This window comes from Manacus candei, unplaced genomic scaffold (assembly GCF_025592945.1).
Source record: "Manacus candei isolate 608988 ecotype Guabito, Panama unplaced genomic scaffold, ASM2559294v1 h1tg000049l, whole genome shotgun sequence".
Lineage (NCBI taxonomy): Eukaryota > Metazoa > Chordata > Aves > Passeriformes > Pipridae > Manacus > Manacus candei.
Window position 1 is genome coordinate 7,228,087 of NW_026138097.1, and position 20,265 is coordinate 7,248,351.

Here is a 20,265-nt window from a genome sequence, read left to right on the forward strand (position 1 = left end):
ATCGCTAAAGCTCCACTCCAGTCACTTCCGACAACGTGACTGTGCTTTCCATCGATGGGATTAACAAGAAGCGTTAGAACAGTTCCTGTGCTGGGAGACAGTCGCAAAGAAGAGCTGATCATCAGGCTCCGGCAGGGGAACTCACAGGGCAATGGTTGGGACCTGCTCAAATCTGTACCCAGTCACAGTACCAAGTCAGAGCTTTGGGCAGTACAGAAGACCCTGTGGATGTCTTTCCCACACTTGAAAGTGCACATATTTGTGTAAGATCGCAGTAATCTGGAGGATGAGAAGAAAACTGGAATTACACCACAGTTAAGGGACTAATTTCTAGAGTGATCACTCCTAAATATAGCAAAAATTCACACTGTATTTTCATGAAAAAAATACAAACACAAGTGAAGCAGTCCCTAAGGTGAGGTGCCACTCCAACAAGGAGGATGATCAAGTCTCAGGTTAAAAGTAAAGAAGTCCTTCCTTCATACCTTGTGTAAATTACACTCAAGCCCCCATATGCCCAAGATTTTAAGTTAGCAAATTTACCACCTTGATGAAAATCCTGCCTCCTTCTAAGGAAAAAGGTACCATTTCTTTCCTCCCAAGTCATGTCTGGAAGATCCTAGGACCTTCCTCCTCACAGACTGGTTCTAGCCCTACCTCACTATTATTGTCATATTTCCTCAGTTCCATGCATTCTCAGTGATGGCAAAACCTTTTCCCTTGTCAGTCTCTTAATTAATGGGTAAAGAGGCTCTTTCTCTGAATAACCTGCATCATCATCTCCAGCATCCTGCTCCAGGTCCATAATGTGATACCAATAACAATTATCTATTTGGTGCTCCTGTACTATGCTTTTATTCCCTTCCAACTGATCATTTTGATTGTCCAGCTTGAGATTTATCAAGAGACTGAAGGTTTGTACAGTGAATATTTAGCATGTTTTGGAAACCAGGCTCCTACTTAAAAATAGTAGCATTTAAAATAACCAGTCACTCCTGGGGAAGGCTGCCTCCAACTGGGAACAGAAGCTTTTGTATGGGCAGAACGATGGAAATTATTAGTCTTCCCCCTTCACTCGCCTCATGTCTCAAGTTCTTAGTTCCTGCCTCAAATTTTGATATTCTCATTGAAATTTGTGCAATATGAAGCTGACTAACTGCTGTATTGTAGACTTGCAAGCAGCTCCTGTTTTTTCTTTCCTAAAACAAGATAAAGTTCCTATATTTTTTATGTCTTAGAAGAGTATCAAACCAGAAAAGGAGGGATGCAAATCAGAGGAGCTTGGAGATGTCTGCAACTCAAACAGGACTGGCAGGTAATAAGAAAGACTCCAGAGAGGTCTTTGTTTTTCATGTTTTCCTTTAGTCGTCGGAGGGTGTCTTCCTTCCAAAATTTCTCCCTTAGCTGAACTGGCAGGGCATATACTGAATTCACCTTGCCTGAAAGCAGTTCAGCCATGAGAAGCTGCTTGGTCACTCTCTTCACATGATCACCAGATGAGTCTCTCTCATGGAATTTGTGTCCCATCTTTAAAAATAAATACAACACAAATAAATGAAGTCTTGACTGTAGTCACCAGCCCTGACCCACACGCAGATGTGACTATGCTTGAGTCAACAGCTACAAGATCGGCAGGCTGCAATTTCAAAGAGGCCCCAGACGCCCAGGTTACTCAGAGAAGAACACCACAAGCAGGAATGGCAGGTGCTGATGAATAGCTAGGGCAATGACATGGTCAATCAGATGCTCAAAACACAAACAAGATGGTTTGCACGAAGACCAGCTCATGAGGGAGACCTCCTGATGTTCCTGGGGTGATGCAAACTGGCTTGCTATGAGCACAGGGTCACAGCAGCACTTTGTGCTTAGGGGTTGTACCTCCATGCCAAGCATTGGGTGGCACAGACAACCCCACAGTCTTGGCTTAGGGCTCCTTCAAGATAGCTGTGTTCTGATTTTCACCTTATGGACTGGGAGTCATTAACTCCCTCTGCACACCAGGGCACCAGGCTGCAATGGAGCTGGGTACAGGGTAAAACAAAAAGATCAAGAATTTAACACCTTCTACACCCTTTCCTGCCAGGCTAGTGAACTGCAGGTGGAAGCTGCAGAGGTTGCCCTGATCCCACAGCATGGCACAGCCTAGATGTTTCATCACACTAGGCAATGTAGTACAGGGTGAGGGGCTGAGAGTATGTTTTTGTTGGGCCTCGGGTCAAATAAAGTTTCCCCATGTGCTTTCATTTTCTCCCCCAGCCTTCTGCCTCTGAAGGCATTTCCTGTGTCTGACCAGAACATGTGAAGTTCTGCAGTTTTGGACATCTCTGCTGCCATGTCCCAAGGCAGCTGCCTCCAGGGCCAGCTTTGCTGTAAGAAGCCTTTCCCTGATTCTTCAGCAGTGAACTCCATCACTCACAGTGATGATATGTCTGAACTGGCAGAGTGAGTTACCTGCATGTCAAGAAGACAGACTCCTGCACTGCTGAGCACCAGATCAGTGACTCTGGCTGGCTCTGCATTACAGTTGAGCTATAACCTTGTTCTCCCGCCTCACCTGCCATCTCCAAGTAATTGCATTTGGACAGATAGTAAGCTGGTAGCGTGGTTATGTGACTAGCAGCTTGTTTTTTTTCCCCACTTCTCCCAAATTTGCTTCAGGTTATACAAAGAGAGCTTATTTTTCTCTGCCCTGCTGCCCCTACAGCACTCCAAACAAGTTTACACAGAAGCTGATGGCTTCAATGACCAGACAACTGCTCAGGCTGGGGACTACTTACACCCGTGTCTCCCAACATTCCAGTGGGCACAGCTGGACCAAAGCACAAAGGCACCTTTTCACGGCTGCCATTCTCAGGATAATGCAACAACGCAAGTGCAATGCAACAGCCCATCCTGGTCATTCCTGTTCAGGAAAAATCTCTTCTGGCAAGCAGGGCCAGACCTGAATAGAAGAGCTGGGAAGAAATGCATAGCCTTTTGACTGTCTGAAATTGCTTCTTTGAGGCTCGATGGGTTGTTCAAAATGTGATTTCCCTCCAGTTCCAGACATTCAGGTGTGAGCCTCACAGTCATCTTAAAAGGTTTATTTTCTTAAAATGTTATTGAATTTTTTTTTTTTTAAGATTTGCCATGTAGGTGTATTTTGATTGTTTTTGCTCTGAACTCTGCACAAGTTAAGGGCATCTAAAACCTAAGTTAACGTGAGCAGCTCTTCCTTTCACCTTTGATTTCATAGAATCATACAATAATTGTAAGATTAAAACACTTCAAGATACTTACTTCTCAAATCTTGGCATCCTTTCCTATAACAACCAATTCTTAACAAATGTACAGATATTTTCATATGTTGCTTTCAACTCTCACTCTCCTATTATAATACCAAAAATAATATAAAAGGAACTGCAACTAGCCATGCAAAGGTAGGAAAGTAATGTGAAGGCTTCCAGTTAGGATATTTTAAAAAATCAGATTAATAATTTAGTAACTTGAAATATTTTACTATCTTCTCACATGAAGATAATGCCAAAAAAGGTAACTATCAGCAAGCCAAAACCACTACAGCCACAGGGTAAAAGTTTCAAAGCCATTAAATCTTGTTTCCCTTCACCTCCTTCCTAGAATTTGATAGAACTGTACATGCTTGGGTTTGTTGTGGTGGGTTTGCTGTTGTTGTTCTGGTTTTGTTTTTAAATCACAAGACAGACTGCAATTGGTTTAGTTGCATTTGGATAGGTGTAGGTATGTACTAGACCATGACTGCACCATCTACCTTGCTCATGACACATAAAAAATTACCTCCTACAGCTGGGATAAACTCCGCTCAGCTGAGATCAAGATAACCAACAGACATATATTCAAGTGACTGTCATGGAAGAGTCGGTATTCTGATGAAGGGAAAAGGTACTCTGAGAAGCAGAAGCTGTGGGAGGAAGTGCATAACTAGCTGCGTTCCTGCAGATGAATTTGGAATTCAATGGCAAGAGAAGGCGGCAACCAGAGACTACATGCAGGGGGAACAACAGCTCGTCTTCCTCCACTGAGCACATGCAGCAAAGAGCTTTTCCCCAAGGGAATATCTTGACTGAGAATTACCAGATCTCTCCTTCAAATAGGCAATAGATGATTGCAATAAATACAAAACATATGTACATACACACTTACCCCTTACAGGTCTATTCATCCATTAACAACCCCCAGCATTCCAGCCAGGAATTAATTTTCAACAGACTTTTGAAGTAGTTATCTATAATTTGCTTCCACATAACGTGTGTTTACTTTGCAAAATCGAATTCATGCTTAGAACTCGGAGCAAAACACAGCAAAACACAGAGGCCCCATGGAAAAAACTAGATGTTTATGTTATAGAGAAACAATGGAAAGCAACTCTACAAATAAGAATTACAGTGGTCTATTTTGTGTACTGCTTGCTTAAAGCTACGTGAACATTATAACCAAAGCTCTTTTTATTCTTGGCAGTTTTGTCAAGAGAAGAGGAAATATAGATAGTTTACTGCTAGAAGAATAAAGGCAGGGACATAAATACTTACACATCACAGTTATAGAACACAGTATCTCCTCTTCTCAGAGCAGATAATCTCTTAGTTCAGTAATGCAGAAGCCTAAGTATTCCTCAAGCCTGATTTTTTTGGAGCAATTCAGAGGTTTACCATGGCCGATTACAATTTCAAGTGGAACGCATGCTGGAGGACAGGAGGAGACTACAGTAAGGACAAATTTCGGTTGCTGTTTTGCTAAAAACCGGTCAGGAACGAAACAATAAAGCAGAATTTGTCAGCTCCACTGCAGAGTGCTCTCTCATTATTCTGTTCATGGCATTCAGTTTTCACCACCTCTGCTGTAAAATATTTTGATCAAAACTATGGTTTTGGTCGATGAAGTAGTGAATAGGTCTTTCAGTGCAATTGCCTATTTGAGGCGGATTTTGTCAGCAATTGGCTGAGCAAATTCCCGCTCACAGTAATAGCTGTGAACCCTGCTGAGGGCATCTGTTGGGTAGTTAATACTTGTTGGGAAGTATCTCGCTTTAAGTGTGTTTTGTTTACAAAAGAAATTCCAATGCTTTTTAACACAGTGTTAAAGACATTGTGCCTCCTGTTTATTTACATATAATGTTCAATCCGTGTTGTCTTTGTTCACTCGTACTGATTTTCCTCCCTACAGGGGGCTAACATATCGAAGGGCTTTTTGATTGCCTTCAAGTTTCAATTGAGTTATAATAATAACAGCCTAGATACAGAAAGGTTATTCAATTAAGTGTTATAAGAGACTGCTGGCCCAATTCTTTCCTTTCTAGCCAGCAAAAATAAGGAGAAACTCCATGGAAGCTAAAATTCAAATGGGTATCAGGGTTAAGCAGGACTTACAAAAACAGTTTCTGCATTGGTGGCAAGACCCGAACAGCCACTTCTCCTCCTCTGGCTATCACTTTTTAAGTGATCCAGAGACCACATATTCTGCACTAAATCCCTTTGCCCCGCAGGAGTTGTTGGAACCACATTAATAGCTCTGGACACATGGAGGGATGGCAAGTGTGAAACAGATGCAAGCCTCTTTCATGTCATCCTGCCAATATAAAACCCAGGAATACAAAGCTGTTCAAAAGCAGAAAAAGAGATCGCATCAGAGTATCTTTGGTACACATCTCCAAAGATGTGTACCTCCAAAGTACATCTCCAAAGCCTCTAAGGAAGTCTATCCTGCCACTTATACAGTGAGCCCTTCCCAAGGCCTGACTCACGATCACTCACGTGGTAAATATGCAAACCAGAGTGGCTCAGGTTTGAACAGCTCCAACCTCCAGTGGTGAAGGAACCGTCCACTGTACCCTGTATGAGCAGGGTGGAGGTGCACATCAGTTTAGGGATGGGGGATGATCCCAGGAATGCACTGCCTAGTTCACCAGCAGAAGATTTAAGGTTGGTTCTTTCTCCAAGTAGTCTCAATGCCTTGAGCCAGAAATAAGGTTGCAGATGAGTATGGAGACTATACCGCGTAGGCCTACTCTCTAACATGTACAAATGGGCATAAGAGCAAGCAATATATACGGAAATCATCTCCTGATTGTCTACAGAAGCTGACCCTCATGACTAAAGCTGTTTTAACTACATATGTGGCTATCAACATTCTTGCTAAAATACCTGCAGAACTGTTGTCCAGTCTGAAAAGGTACCCAACTGCAGAGCTCTCTCTTGCAGACATGTTTTCAAAGGAGACTGAAGGAAGTTTAAACTCACAATCTCTTGCAGACAGAGGGTAGGAAGACAAGTTGAAGCTGCTCATCAAGATAACACATACTTGCTGTGTACATACAAAAGCAACGGCACATTTTCTGTCAATCACTCTGAAAGTTTAGGAAGAAAACAGGAGATACCACATAGATGAATTCTGATGGCATCTGTCAGCAAGCTCAGTTGGAACATAAAAACATTGTTGTAAAACACTTGCTATAGAGTGCTACATACTTAATGTTAAGTATGCAAGGATTTATCTTCCATTTGCAAACTAATACCTTGTGTAGTAAAATGTTTTCTAGCAGTTACATGAACACATAGATTTAGAATAGACTCAGAAAAAACCCAATACAATTACCAGTAGTCTTCTGCAGGATCTCTCCGTTTCCCTGTGTTCTTCCACTAAACTACACTGGAAATCTAGCAGATGTTTAGCTCATGTGCTTCTTAAACATGGTCCAAGTGTTGTTAAGAATGTTACTTTGGTGAAGATACATTTCCTGTTAACACCCTGCTCCTCCATCCTATCCCAGTTCTGAAACTGTTTTCCAAATATGTTTTCAGAGTCATGATTATCATTTCAGAAAAACATATCTGACATAGCAGCTCACAAAAGTAAACATTTATTTAATACCAAATAAAACTAAAGGTCATTCTGGGTCTAACTTGCAGATCCAAGGTCTGAAGCTGAATCCAAAAGCAAGGTAAGTCACTTGAATCAGGCTTCCACAGTCTTCAAAACAAAGGGCTAGCTGAAACTGGACCTTTTCTGTATATTAAAAATACGAAGAAAGCAGGCACTGTAGAGAACTGACTCCACTTTTGAAAGGCTTATACCTGTGTGCAGAATCTATACATTTGCTATCACACTAACATTACAGTTTTAATGTTGAGATTTAATACACATATGCTATAAGTTCTGTACACATGGATACAAATGTACCTCATACTGCTGTACTGCAGTAACACCATCACTTTCAATGCTACTTCAATTTTTCTCATTGTCTGCTAATGTCAAAGATGTGAGGTATAGATGAAAGATGACCAACTGTAAGTGCTTTTGCTTATCTCCTGAATCTTATGCATATGGTTGTAAGCTCAAAATGTGTAAGAAAAAAAGGTCTGAAGAAATGCCACCAATGTTTCAGAATAACTGCACACTAATGACTTTCCTTAATTGTTTAAAAACAATTATCACTTATTGATGAAAAGATAATATTAAAGCAAATCAGCACGAAAAATATCACAGGACTAAACTAAAAATAAAAATCAGGAGTATCTTGCCAAAACCACACATGATGCAGAAAGGCTTCTGTTAGTATGCAAGAACAGTGACATCTTGTGGGGGTTTTACAGAAGTGACAGAGGGATAGAGTAAACTAGTCTGTGATGCTGGGTAATTAAAGGAAACACTACTTCAATAGTTTATTTAATACATATACCCTTAATATTTGGTAGAAATTAGGTTTTATTGCTTTTATAATGAAGAATGAAAATTAAAAAAGAAAGCAGATAAACAGCTAGTAAGAAAAATTTCCAAAATAAAAATTAATGGAGTGGGGTGGAGTCCAAATAGCTCTGCAGCAGTTTCTTCTGCTCTCCCAGGAAGTAGTTATATTTATCACTTATATATTACTCATCCAATGTAATAATGGCATAAGGGCAAAGTTATAAGAGACTAAAATAGGAATTATGTTGTAAAGGCATACATTCGAACATAAAAATGACATCCATATTAAGCGGTTTTTAAAAACACACACATAAATATTTAATAAATAAAGCATGAATAGTTTTGTTGTTCCTTTCCACTGATTAACAGACTATGCCAAATTCATTATATGTACTTCTTGAGAAAGCAAAGTTTTATCACAATGGAAAATTAACATATCCTACTTGCCAGTACAGTATGCAATATTTGGACCCTTCAGATTGCATCAGAGTATATGAGTTTCTGGAACAAATCATCAACTGCTTTGAAGTGTCATAACTCAGCCAAGATACTCAACTCTGACAGCTTACAAAAAGCAAAAATGTTTTGATTTTTTTTTTTTGACAACTTTGCACCCAAACTAAGTTACAGAAACAAAACATTTACAATCTGGAAGATGACAGATTTTTCTACCAGAATGTTCACGTGTTTCTCTTATTTTCTTTTACCTGAGTAACCTAAGTAAACAGATTACAAGGCAATTTAAACATATTAGCTAATACAAGGTTTACTGGACTTCTCATATATAGAAATGTACTTTGACACTATTTGCAGTTTTACAAATAAAAAATGAATAAGAATTTTAAAACATATTTACCAAGCAGCCATGTCTTTGATATCTGTACAGATCAATAGGTGCTGTGGAATTATGTACAGAATTTATCATTTTAAACAGCTTTTGTGCAACCTGGCTGTAATGTGCATTTAAAGAACTGCTGTCAACATCACACATCTGTAATTTACTGGTGCCAGAAATGGAGAGTACAGGATAAGACAACAGCTCCTAAAATAAGACTGTGCTATGCAGACATCTGTACATAATTCAAATAGTGCATATTAATCAATGTCTGATGAGGAATAATAGCTGCTAATACAGACACGGGCATTTACAGGTATTACGTTTGTTATAGTAAGCATGGACGATTGACCTTTTCCATATAGAAACATTAAAGGAAAGGGCTTGAAGTAGGAAGTTATATAATAATTAAAGAAGGGAATTTATGTAATAAATAACAAAACTTTTGATTTAACTTGCAGAAGATAAATACAATAGGAAAAAAATCCTTTACAGTAGCAAAAGATCCTTTACAGTAGCAATGAAAAGTTCTGAAGCATTGTCAAATCAAAGGTAATTCAGTTTTACTTTATAATTATAGCAAATGAAAGTAAAAAAAAAAAAATTATTTTATCTCTGATAGTCTTGTTAGTGTACTTCCGTGTTATTGTATCTGTCAGATGTTTCCTCCCTTTTGTGCTCTATTCACACTACCACTTTTGATTTTTGAATTTCTTTTTTTGAAGTTTCTTTAGTCCAACATAAATCCATAGACTCTAAAGCACAGTGAATATGCGATTTGCAGACTGGTGTGAGTGAAAAACCATAGGAATATAATCACTTTTATGAGGTAAGCTTGGAGTAACTTGGAGGAGAGAACTTGCGCTTCAAGTACTTGAGAATGTAAAGTGGAAGACAGCTTACAACAGTGATTGCTGACACTTTCCACAGGAAGGTCACAGTTGTGATAAAGGCAACATCTGCAGAAATAAAAAGGGAAAATAAGTAATGGAAGCTGGTAACATGGGAAGTGGAACTTCTATAGTGCAAAGTCAATAAAACTCTCCTCATTGTTTGCTTATGCTATTGTCCAAGACCATGCAAAATTAAAAAAATAAAGGGCAACAAAGCAGCAGAAAGAGAAAGCTAACCTCAACATTTTGGTTTTGCCAACTATTTTCTCTAGACAGGAACTTCAGAGTTCCTTTATGGTGCTTAAAAAACTGTGCTTTGCAGCACAAGTAATTTTAGGGGAAACAGAATCTCAGCTTAAAAGCAATACTCTCTCATAAGAAAAAGTTAAGTCAGTTCATTTTTCTACTAGTAAGAACGATTTTTATCTCCTATAATGCAAGTTCCCAGTCACAAATTCTGCTACCAGTTTGGATCCTTTATTCCATATTGATTATTTTTCTCTGAAAGAGTCACAGCAACTAGCCTGAATGATTCTTAAAACTGTAGAAATTAAATTAGAGCCCAAAAATTTCAAGGGAAATTTGTAGTGATGTAGTTACAAGCCACACTGAAAAGTTAATTTTTTATGACAGACATCAACAAGAATGGTGACAACTCTGCACTTGCTACTGAATTCTTTTGACCATATTTGTTATAATCAGGTCATACTTAATTATCATGGGAAGATCCCTGAACCCAGGTAACCCCAAAATTTTTTTTATTATTTTTTCCATTATTTACAAATGTGTATATTAAATAATTTGCTAGTCTTTAATGAATTTTTAAAAATTTAAAAAAAATTCACGGAAAGTTAAACTTCACCTACCTAAGAAAGCTCCAAAAGACACTCTGCCTATACCTGTTTCACAAAGAGGGAAAATGAAAGATTTACAGAAAATACAAAGGTTATGCAAAGAAACAAAACCCTAACAGTTTTGGTACACAAATAAGGAAATAAAAAGATGTTAGCAGAATTAACTGGAATAGCATTGCCTGTCACATGTCAATCAGAATATTTTAAGCAGTAATTAAATCAAAACATTTTGAAAACACAGATTTTACATTTGGTCATGTTTTAAGGTCATAAGTACACTGGCACTTCTCTTACGTTTGACTTCAAGGTATAATGTATAAACAACTCCATCAAAACTGTTTTAATGTGAACTAAAAGTCACTTCAGAAAATGCAATAAAGAAATACTTTACTGCTCCAACTTTACTCATTAAAATACTTTGCCTATTAAATTTCAATGTATAAACTTGTTATACAGTTTTAGCTTAAGCCTGCTTAGACCTACTGAAAGCTTATGTAACATATCATAGACAGGCCTAATAAAGCCACCGTGTGCAATTAACTCAGAAACATAAAAACTGATTACTTTCATGGGTCAGAGCTGTAGAAAAGTCTCAAATATTTTTGCCTTTCTAATTTAAATGCCATGTCATGATATAATTTCTTTGGGAGGAGATGATACTTATAAGTAACATCACTGAAAGAAACAGTGAAGTCAAACTGGTCTGGATCATGGATACATGGAAGTTTTCTACATCTTGAACTGCAAACCATCACTTAGGTTTATGCTACATCACATACACTAAAAAAGACTCCCTCCCCCCAAGTTATAATGCGACAGATTAATTAAAGCATTAAGCAGAAGTGAGACTAACAAAAAGGCATTTCCTCAGATTAACTGGTGAATAACACACAGTGAAATATGTCTTTACAGAATCCAACGAAATTGCAGCCCTTTTCAGTACCCTTAATGACAAAAAATACACAAGTTAAATCCCCAGGCTGCAAGAAGCCATGCAAATATTTACAGACTCAGTTGTTTGGGCTTGTCCAGCAAATACATGAGGACAGAAAAACACTCACTTTATGGAAAAGTTTGCAAGAAACAAAGTTCCTGCAGCTTTTACACATCTGTGAACACCACCTAAAGGTGTTTTTCACGGAACAACACCAGAAAGGATGAAAGGACCGGCTGTCACCAATACTACAGACTTACAAAGGTGAAGCAGCAAGTTCTGCCTTATGAAGTTCCTGGAAGTCTGGACTCAAGTGAGAATACCTGTATCTGCTCTTGCTTGTTCCTCTCATTTGTAATCTGGCTGTGGAGATTCAGAAATCAACCCAATAATCTCTATTAAGGAGTCTGTGTATCAGTCTCAGAGAAAATAAAAAGGTACTCTGGCAAACCTGAAATAATGTACAACACAAGTACCAATCCCAGCGGGGTTGTTTCTTCACTAAAATTTGACTCCTGAGAAATCTGGGAAGTAACAGAACACCTAGGACAGGCAGTGAAGCATTTACTGATTAAAAAATAATTATATAATGTACATACACTACCCTAGTGTTGAACACCTGCGACATGAGAGAGTGAAAGCAGAACTATGAGACTCCTGGAAACTACCATGTAACATTTAATTCTGCTGTGATAGAGAAGAAGGAGCTGTATTCTTAAAGGTATAATTAAAGTTGTTACATATATTTCTGTAAATTACATTTGTAAAATCACACTGAGGCAGTTGTTTTTACTAAAAGATAAGCTGATACAAGAAGAAATATGTATTATTTTGCTGCTCAGTTCCTGACTGTTAAGATTTGCAGGTAAAATGTGTTCTTTTATCTTGTGTCCTATAAACAATCAGAACCTTAAGACACAGTATGGCATACCACACCTTAAAGCAAGCTTAATATAAGCTTAGTATAATTATGAAACAGTGATTCTTATATAAGGTATCTATCCTAATAGCCTGCTGCCTCACTCTCTAGCAATATTTCAGCTATTTTAACCTGGTCGGTTAGGTCTAATGAGGTCCACTTGGTCTGGCATATAAAATAATGCACCAATTCAGTGAAAGATCCTGATTTTTTATAATAATCATATATATTTTCAGTAGTGCAGATTTCAAAGCCAATTTAAGGTATGCAGTTTGGACTGCCAATATTGGATCAAGGATGGAAAAGGCATGAGTGGTTTGAGTAAAGTTTATCATCCAGATAAATAATACTAACAGGAATAGAGGTTGTCAAAATCTAGGAAAAAAGTGTAAGAGAGAATTTAACCCAACATTAATTAGACCTAATTTAAACTCAGTCATATTTCTTATAATGAAAGCTGGATTTCAAATCATCATCTATTCTTAACTGAAAAAAAACCGAGAAAAATATATTAAAAATATAAACTGGTTCTTTGCTCAAATACTTCTACTATTACTCACCAAAATATTCATTTAGAAATGCAAGAGAGGCCACATAGCAGCCAAGACTGAGGAATTCAGCCACCACCATTAACCAGTGCCATGTTCGTATGGTCAGTGCAACCATCAAGAGCTCAGTCAGGATTAGGGCAGTGAAGGAAATGGCAACAACATGTACAAACTCAGATTCAAAAAGCAGCAGGGCTCCATACATCAGAATACCACCTAGGTAGGGTGGAAAGGCACACAAAGTTAACAATACGCTCTGCAACAAAATTCCACTGTACCAGTTTTCACAAGTGCACACTGAACATTTGATTACTTATGAAAATATGCCCAGTAATTTTTTAATAAGATAACAACATAGATATTTCTAAAAGAAACGAGTGGTATTTACTGTATTTCGTGCATGTGAAATAAACCAACCAAAGTAAAGCCGTAAAGAAATAAAACTATTAGAAAATTAAACACTTTTTAGTGCAATATATCTGATGAACTGTTAATTAACCTCATTTTGTCAAGTGTTGCAAATAAATGAGATATTGTTGAAAGTGTAATTACTTTTAACTGATTACATAATTCAGATTTCTTCAACAGTACTTCTGTCATTCCATGAAAGAAAACTACTGTGTAAATACATGCAATGTGATAAGCACTCATTAAAATTTTTCTGGATTAGCATTTAATTAAAAACATGTCCTTTTTTAGGTGACATGCATCAATAAAAATACCAATCCATGCTGTGTTTTGAATAGGTCTGGCACACCAGAGGAATATCGATTTACGAGATAAACAGAAAGCAATATATATAACTGCTGATGAAATGTTAAGCTTTGGGAATTCAACCTGCAGCTGAAAAACAATATTGCTAATAGCAGACAAAAAATTCTCAGTTCAGTAAAGTCAGGACTCTCTCCTACCTTGGTAAATACTGATTAAAACCCAGATGAGGAAGGTCTTAAATGACAAAGATCTTCCCTAAGGGAAACACATGAGAGGACAGTTAAACATGACTTTAAAAAAATAACTCAGATCATATATTTTTAATACTTAAGTCAGTAGAGAGACATTTTATAAGTAAAGTAAGCAGTATTTGAAGTGATATAGGCTACAAAGCTTCTAGCTGTTTTTATGATTCTTCATTACAAACTTGTATAGAAATTGTACAAAGTCTAAATTTGGGATTTAGCTTGCAATGCACTGGCTGGTTTTCAGAAGGATAAATACAGTTAAATTAGTCTCTTTTTTATTTAAAATATTTTTGTGTCTGTTTTGTAAAATACAGTCTTCAGAAAAACAACAGCACTGTGTACCTACTGACCTAATCCTCAAGATCAACTGTTACTAGTAACTTTTAAATGTGGGATAAACTGCCCATTTGCATTCACAGAATGAGTCCTTCAAGTTTTCAGCAAGTAACTATTACCAAATAAATCTGAAATATTCTCATGATTGTGAATATTTTAGATTAAAACATATGCACAATCAAAGAATAAATGCTGTACATGTGACATAACTCTTGCATTCTGCGATGGTACTGCTGAAATATGTTAGAACTGCAGAGTTGAAAGGATACACATTTTAAAGAATAAAATGACAAACAAAGTAGCCATTTTGCCACAAAAGAAGTGATCAATCTAGAACAGACAAGAATCAGCACTTTACAAAGAAATGTGCTTGACTGCTGCAGCAAGTGATGAGCTGACTATTACTTCAGTGGAGGCTAAAACAGATTCTTGGATAGATAGGAGTTCATGGCAAGGTTCTAAGGATATTTTCATAGGTCTCTATATAGTCTTGAATGTTAGTGACAGGCTGAATGTATGGGAAAAAGCACAGTACAAAGAAACATCAGATTTTTCTTCTCCTGTGAGTGCCTACTCATTTTCCTTTGAGTACTGGACACCACCATCACCTTCAACCAGAGCTCCTAATTAGCAAGATTCGTGAAATATGAATGAGCTTGAGTTTTGATTCACCCTTATGGATCTAGAAGGGGTAGGTCATTCCTGAGCTTCTATGGAATGCTGCTCAACAGGCTGTGAATCACTTTCAGATGAAAGCAGGGAGCACTTACTTGTACTTCCTTTCAAAATTTCATCAGCTTTCCTAACCTCCACAGAAGCCACAGAAACAGTAATACTGAGTCATCGTGTCCTCTGGGGTATGTGATTACACCTGTCTCTCTGAACCTCACTAATTTTCTCTTCTTGCACTGAAGCAAGTGTGTTAATGCTATTACCTTTTATTCTTCTAAAAATCTAAAAATTTTCGTCACTAGTATATCTAAGAAAATAAACCAATTCCTAGGAATAAAATCATAGTCCATGTCAACATATGTTTGAATAACACTAGCATTGGTAGAGCATTTAAGAGTCCTTAATTTGAAAGATGATGTGCAGAAATAAGTAGGCTTCACAGCGTCATGACTAAGGCAGCATGATCATAAACTGTTCTAATAAACACAGTAAGATTAACTTGTAATAGTGAAGTCAAACGTAGCGTGTAACTTTTTGTACTAAACATCCATAATCATTCACTGATCATCATCTGCCCCATATAATGGACTGAACCTTCACGTCCTCCAGATTATCTTTTTTTTCTCCTGAAGATAATTATTTGTGCTCTACTTATTAATTATTCCTAGATGTACAACATCAGCTGGGAAAGTCAGCGATTCAGCATCTCTGAGAATTGTCACTTAAGCTTAAACAAAAAAACCTCAGCTGTTTATTCATCTGCCCATCCTGGGCATTTTCCAAGTACAAGTTAACTTCTGTTTTCGGAAATAAGATGCTTCCACATTCCATTAGCCGGTTTCCACAGGCAAGCTTACAACTGTCTTTAGCAGGTGAAAGCCATGCTTTTTAGAGATTAATCAGGGGCTGAAATCTCAAAGATTCTCAAGAGGAGAAAGAAAGAATCAAGATCTCCAACAGATGAGAAAATATCCCAGACTAACATAGCTAATACTTAATTTAGTACAGTTAAAAGACAAAGACTGAAAAGTTTGGACTCACTTCAGCTATAATCTGCTTCTGAATTTTTAGAAACATCTTTGAAGAATATACTATCCCTAAAAAGACTGTCTGCTTCTGCCTTGTATCACAACTTTTTTAGCTGACAATTATGGATGGAGGAGAAGCACTTTTCGAAAAACTTGCTAAAACAGAATGTCGACATTTGTTTCACTTTTGGAGGGTAAAAAATTTATACATCTTGACTGTTTGCAGATATGTGCAAACACACAGAAAGCAACAGATTACAGATGATGCAGTTCAGACATATCAGTGTTGTGAAACATGATATCAATATCTATTATTTAAAGGAAGACAGTTTTTGCAGAGGTCAGTAGTAATTTCTGGGTGTTAGAGAAAAAAATAAATCTGTTAATTAATCTATGAGTTAAAAAGGAAAGAAGAGTTGTGAAAATGTAAGCATAAATAACTCCACATCAGGCATTTTGGGGCCAGACTGAAAGCAGGTTATATAACAACAGACCTTCACATTTGAATTATTTCAGTCCAACCATTGGTGACTTAACGAATGTAATGATAAAACTGACTAGAACATTTAGTACCATGGATTATTTTCACAGTACGCACAACACTGCATTAGTTGTGGAATCTGTCTTGCTTGGAATACCTTAAGAAAATGATTGCAAGAATTCTCAGTTTTGCACACCAGAGATTTCATCAGTTGTTCATATCTGAGCACTGAGGATGTTCATACCTTTGTGAGATCCTTATAAAGTTCTGGATATAGCAATGCCATTTCTGGTTTCACATCCTGATCCAATACTAGAGAGAAGACTGGAAACATAGTATATATGGTTGCATATCTAGGTGAAAGGAAACATCATAAATTAACACTTTTGTATGATATAATTTTAAATTGATTTGCTGAGTTCAATTATTCTTTTTACGTAAGTGGAATTAAACTGGTTCTTTTTTCCAGTACTTAGGCAGCTTACCAATACAGCTTTCATACACAGCCTGCTCTGTGCTTCTGGGAGCTGTCAGTTGTGAGACTTTACAGAGGTTTTATACACTCAAAACCAGCAAATACATTTCTTTCTTCTAACACCCAAGCTTATCACCTGTTACCATATTCCCTGTGCACTTGCACTTCGGACAAGTAGTTCAAAGACTGGACATTTAAATTCACCTACAGATGGGTGCATGGAAACTGAAGAAAAAACAACCACTGTGTTCTGGACATCATGGTAAAGGTAGGTGGATGAATAAAAGTTTTAACACTTCTGTATTTGGATTTTATTATGCACATGCCAGATGTATACTTTTGTATGTACTTTCCTGGAACTTAGCACAACTATATACAAATATTTTAGTGAGGTCTACTGCTTGCCTCTGCAAAGTCTGGTATAATCAGACCATGATTTGACTATGATTTAAGTTACTGTTGACTTAAGTTGTTATTGTTTACAAGGAGTATAAAAGAAAGCCCTTAAGTCAGAAGGGAGAGAGAACAGGGACAAATATGAATATATGCATACCTCTCAGCTGTATGACTTGGGAAACCATATTGCCAAACCAGCTTCTGCAACAAGACCAAGAAGCTCCTAATCCTACATACATTCACCTGAAAGGAAATCTATGTGGCAGACCTGGGTACTGCACTCTCAGAGGAAATTTCATAGTAGCTGCAGTTCCATTTTAAACAGAAAATCTGTGATTCTCACTGAGGTTTGTACAGCAATCCATGTCACAGCTGAAACTGCTCTGGGAGATTTCCTATTGTTTTCACCCAATATGTGAAAAAGGTTCTATATTTGTCTAAGACTATGCTGATCTCTCTCTCCAGAGATTTGATAATGACTCCTCCCTCATATAGTACATATCCAACCTACTTTGACTTTTTTTTGTAGACTCATTCCAGGTTTTGGTAGTATATCAATGATAAATGGATGATGTTATTTAACAAGTTAGTCTGCTCTATTTATTACCAGATATCACAACTGTTGCTTTTGACTTACCCTACCATTAAGAATCCTTGGTACAAGGGAACAGATGCAAAATAGAAGACTGATGAAAATACAGCCTACAAAAAGCAGACAATTATATGTATTTAATATAATTCTATATACAAAACAATATAATACAGAAAAAAACCCAATACTGGTTGATTAAGATTTTATGACATTTCAAAGACAGACGCTGTTTTTAACTATTCAGAAAACAAAGTTTTAAATACCTGCATAGTTGAAATAATAAGGCCTCTGTGCATGACAAATTGACCAAGTGCTGCTGATCTTTTGTAACTGTTTCGACCGTGTACCATCAGCAGCCTACCTATGTGTTTAAACTGTGTGATAGAAAAGTCAGCTGCTAGGGAAGCTTGTTTTCCCTCCTAGAACAAACCAAAAATATTCCAAACATGAAACCCAGTGTAAAAGAAGCACTTCAAGTTTCAAAATTCTAAGCAATAATTAATTTGAAAAGATAAGTTTGCTCCTGCTTTGAAAATTAACCCTGCAATAAGACACAAAGGACAAATTTTGTGCATATTCTAAGATGCAGGGTCAGTAACAAGTAAGTTTAATTGCCTCTCCTGCTTCTTTCAGGTAAATGCTACACAGAACTATTGTGTTTTCTGCTTTTCTTGTTTTTTGTATTTAAAAAGATAAAGCAGAGATCATAGAAGCAAAGCAAATATTAAAGACTAAGCATTCTTATCTTACAGCATACTGTAATTAGAAATGATCAATTCAATACTGTTTAAGAATAAAGCTTCTAATCATGTTACTATACTGCTATGTGGCACACATTTGACAATGAAACTGTTAATATTACCTTGCCTTCAATTCCAATTCCACAGTCTGCTGCTTGGATCATGCTGACATCATTTCCTCCGTCACCTGAAAAATGTCACTGCAATATTCAGTTCTTCAGAGGTTTTACTCTCCTGGTCTTACATTATTTTAGAAACCTCTTACATACCTTTAAATTCTTACAATTAATCTATGGCTTACGATTAATTACTTCAGCAATCAAGACCTTTTCCTGCAGAATAGAGAAGATAACCACACCTTTCTCATGGAATGGCTTTTTGTGCCACAACTACATAATACCTGGCTGTTGGTAAAGAAGTCTTGTTTTATATCAACTATTTCTCAATGGTGCCATCTACTGCTTAAATTTATTACAGATTTTAGCTACGAGGATTGTGCCGATAGTTACCTATTGCACACATGCGTTTTCCAGTGTGGTGCTGCAACAGTTTCACAATATGAGCTTTTTGGGTGGGAGAACAACGGCAGCACACCACAGCAGGACACTGGCAAGACAGCTCTACAAACTCGTGCTCATAATACTTCAGACAAACCTAAGAAAAAAAGACACTTACATTTATTTACAGTTAAATATTACTATATGTAGTCCAACACAAAAACATAGTATAAAGGGTTTTTTTAATGAAGTTTTCCCTGCACAACATTCAGCTGGGGAAAAAAAAAAAGGCAGATTCTTCTGACAGTGGCTTTATTAGTTTTAAAATCAAAGAGAATGTCAGTTTGAGAGCCAACACACTCTGAGGTGAAGAGAACAGATAGTAAGGCACACTGCATACAAATTCCATTCTGTTACTGTACAGGAGACCAGAAAGCCAGTAACACTTGCCCATCTAGAACATATATCCTCTAAACAGCAATCAGCGATAAACAAAAGTATCTCTAAAGACAATTTAAAAGTATGTACAAATACTGGGAAAAAAGCATGAAGACACCAATACCTTACTTTCTGAACATAAGCATACAAATTAACATAATTTGACAGAAACCAAGTTCTTACCTCAAGTGAGTCCCCAGATATCACCAAGGCACAGTCATGCTTCCTCCTAAAGGCATTTAGTTCTAAGTGAGCCTCTCCTCGAGTGGCAACCTTCAATAAAAAACACTCACTTTAAAAGACTTTGTTATATTCTTTAAAAAACCCTTACTAAACAAATCAGGCTTTGAGAACTCATAGCCTTGGTTCAAGTGTTTTATCCCAGTGCAAGTCCAACATCCATGGGATGCTACTACAAGCCTCAGATCTTATGGAGTGAAAAAGCAATCCTCAAACATGGAAAAATCTATGTAGTCAGGTTAACTGTTTCCCCACAAGAAGTTCACAAGGGCTAAAAATATTAATAAATTAATGACATTAAAATATCTTAATTTTGAGTTGGTCTGAGTCTTTCAATGCTGGCAGGGCTAGAGAAAAATGGACAAAAATTCCAAGCAAATCCCAATTTTTAACCAGTAAAATATGTTCTTAGAATAACACAACATGTTATGTCTATTAATTGTTCCTTCAGTTTGGGTAAGGAGGGATAGATTTCAATAAAGATGTTCATTAGTACTAATCCCTTTGCATGACTATGCAGGCAAGATCAAGTGGTATGATACAAAATAATCAGATCACAGATTTTTTTGTTTACATAATTATTGTTTCAGAAAGGCCCAGCTGTGAAATACAAAAATGGTCACAGGTTACCAAATGGGTTTTGGAAGGTTTTGAGCTAGAACACAGAACATGAAAAATTTAAATTATAACTGGATTTTGACAAGGCTGGCAGATTTGGGGTGTT

General features: G+C 37.1%; 1 protein-coding gene across 3 annotated transcripts in view; it reads right to left on the bottom strand.

The window, feature by feature from the left end:
- Positions 1-6,858: 6,858 nt before the first annotated feature.
- ATP9B (ATPase phospholipid transporting 9B (putative)) overlaps positions 6,859-20,265 on the bottom strand; it is a 157,160-nt gene continuing 143,753 nt past the window's right edge. The window contains exons 21-30 of one of the 3 annotated variants that reach the window (XM_051798875.1): positions 19,485-19,574; positions 18,876-19,020; positions 18,489-18,553; positions 17,890-18,045; positions 17,672-17,736; positions 16,408-16,516; positions 13,596-13,653; positions 12,697-12,900; positions 10,296-10,328; positions 6,859-9,495 (exon numbers count right to left, since the gene is read on the bottom strand). In XM_051798875.1, coding sequence (XP_051654835.1) covers positions 9,359-9,495; positions 10,296-10,328; positions 12,697-12,900; positions 13,596-13,653; positions 16,408-16,516; positions 17,672-17,736; positions 17,890-18,045; positions 18,489-18,553; positions 18,876-19,020; positions 19,485-19,574 — 1,062 coding nt within the window. In that variant the 3' untranslated portion in view covers positions 6,859-9,358. The remainder of the gene's footprint in view (positions 9,496-10,295; positions 10,329-12,696; positions 12,901-13,595; positions 13,654-16,407; positions 16,517-17,671; positions 17,737-17,889; positions 18,046-18,488; positions 18,554-18,875; positions 19,021-19,484; positions 19,575-20,265) is intronic. The other 2 variants (XM_051798877.1, XM_051798876.1) reach the window with 2 other exon arrangements.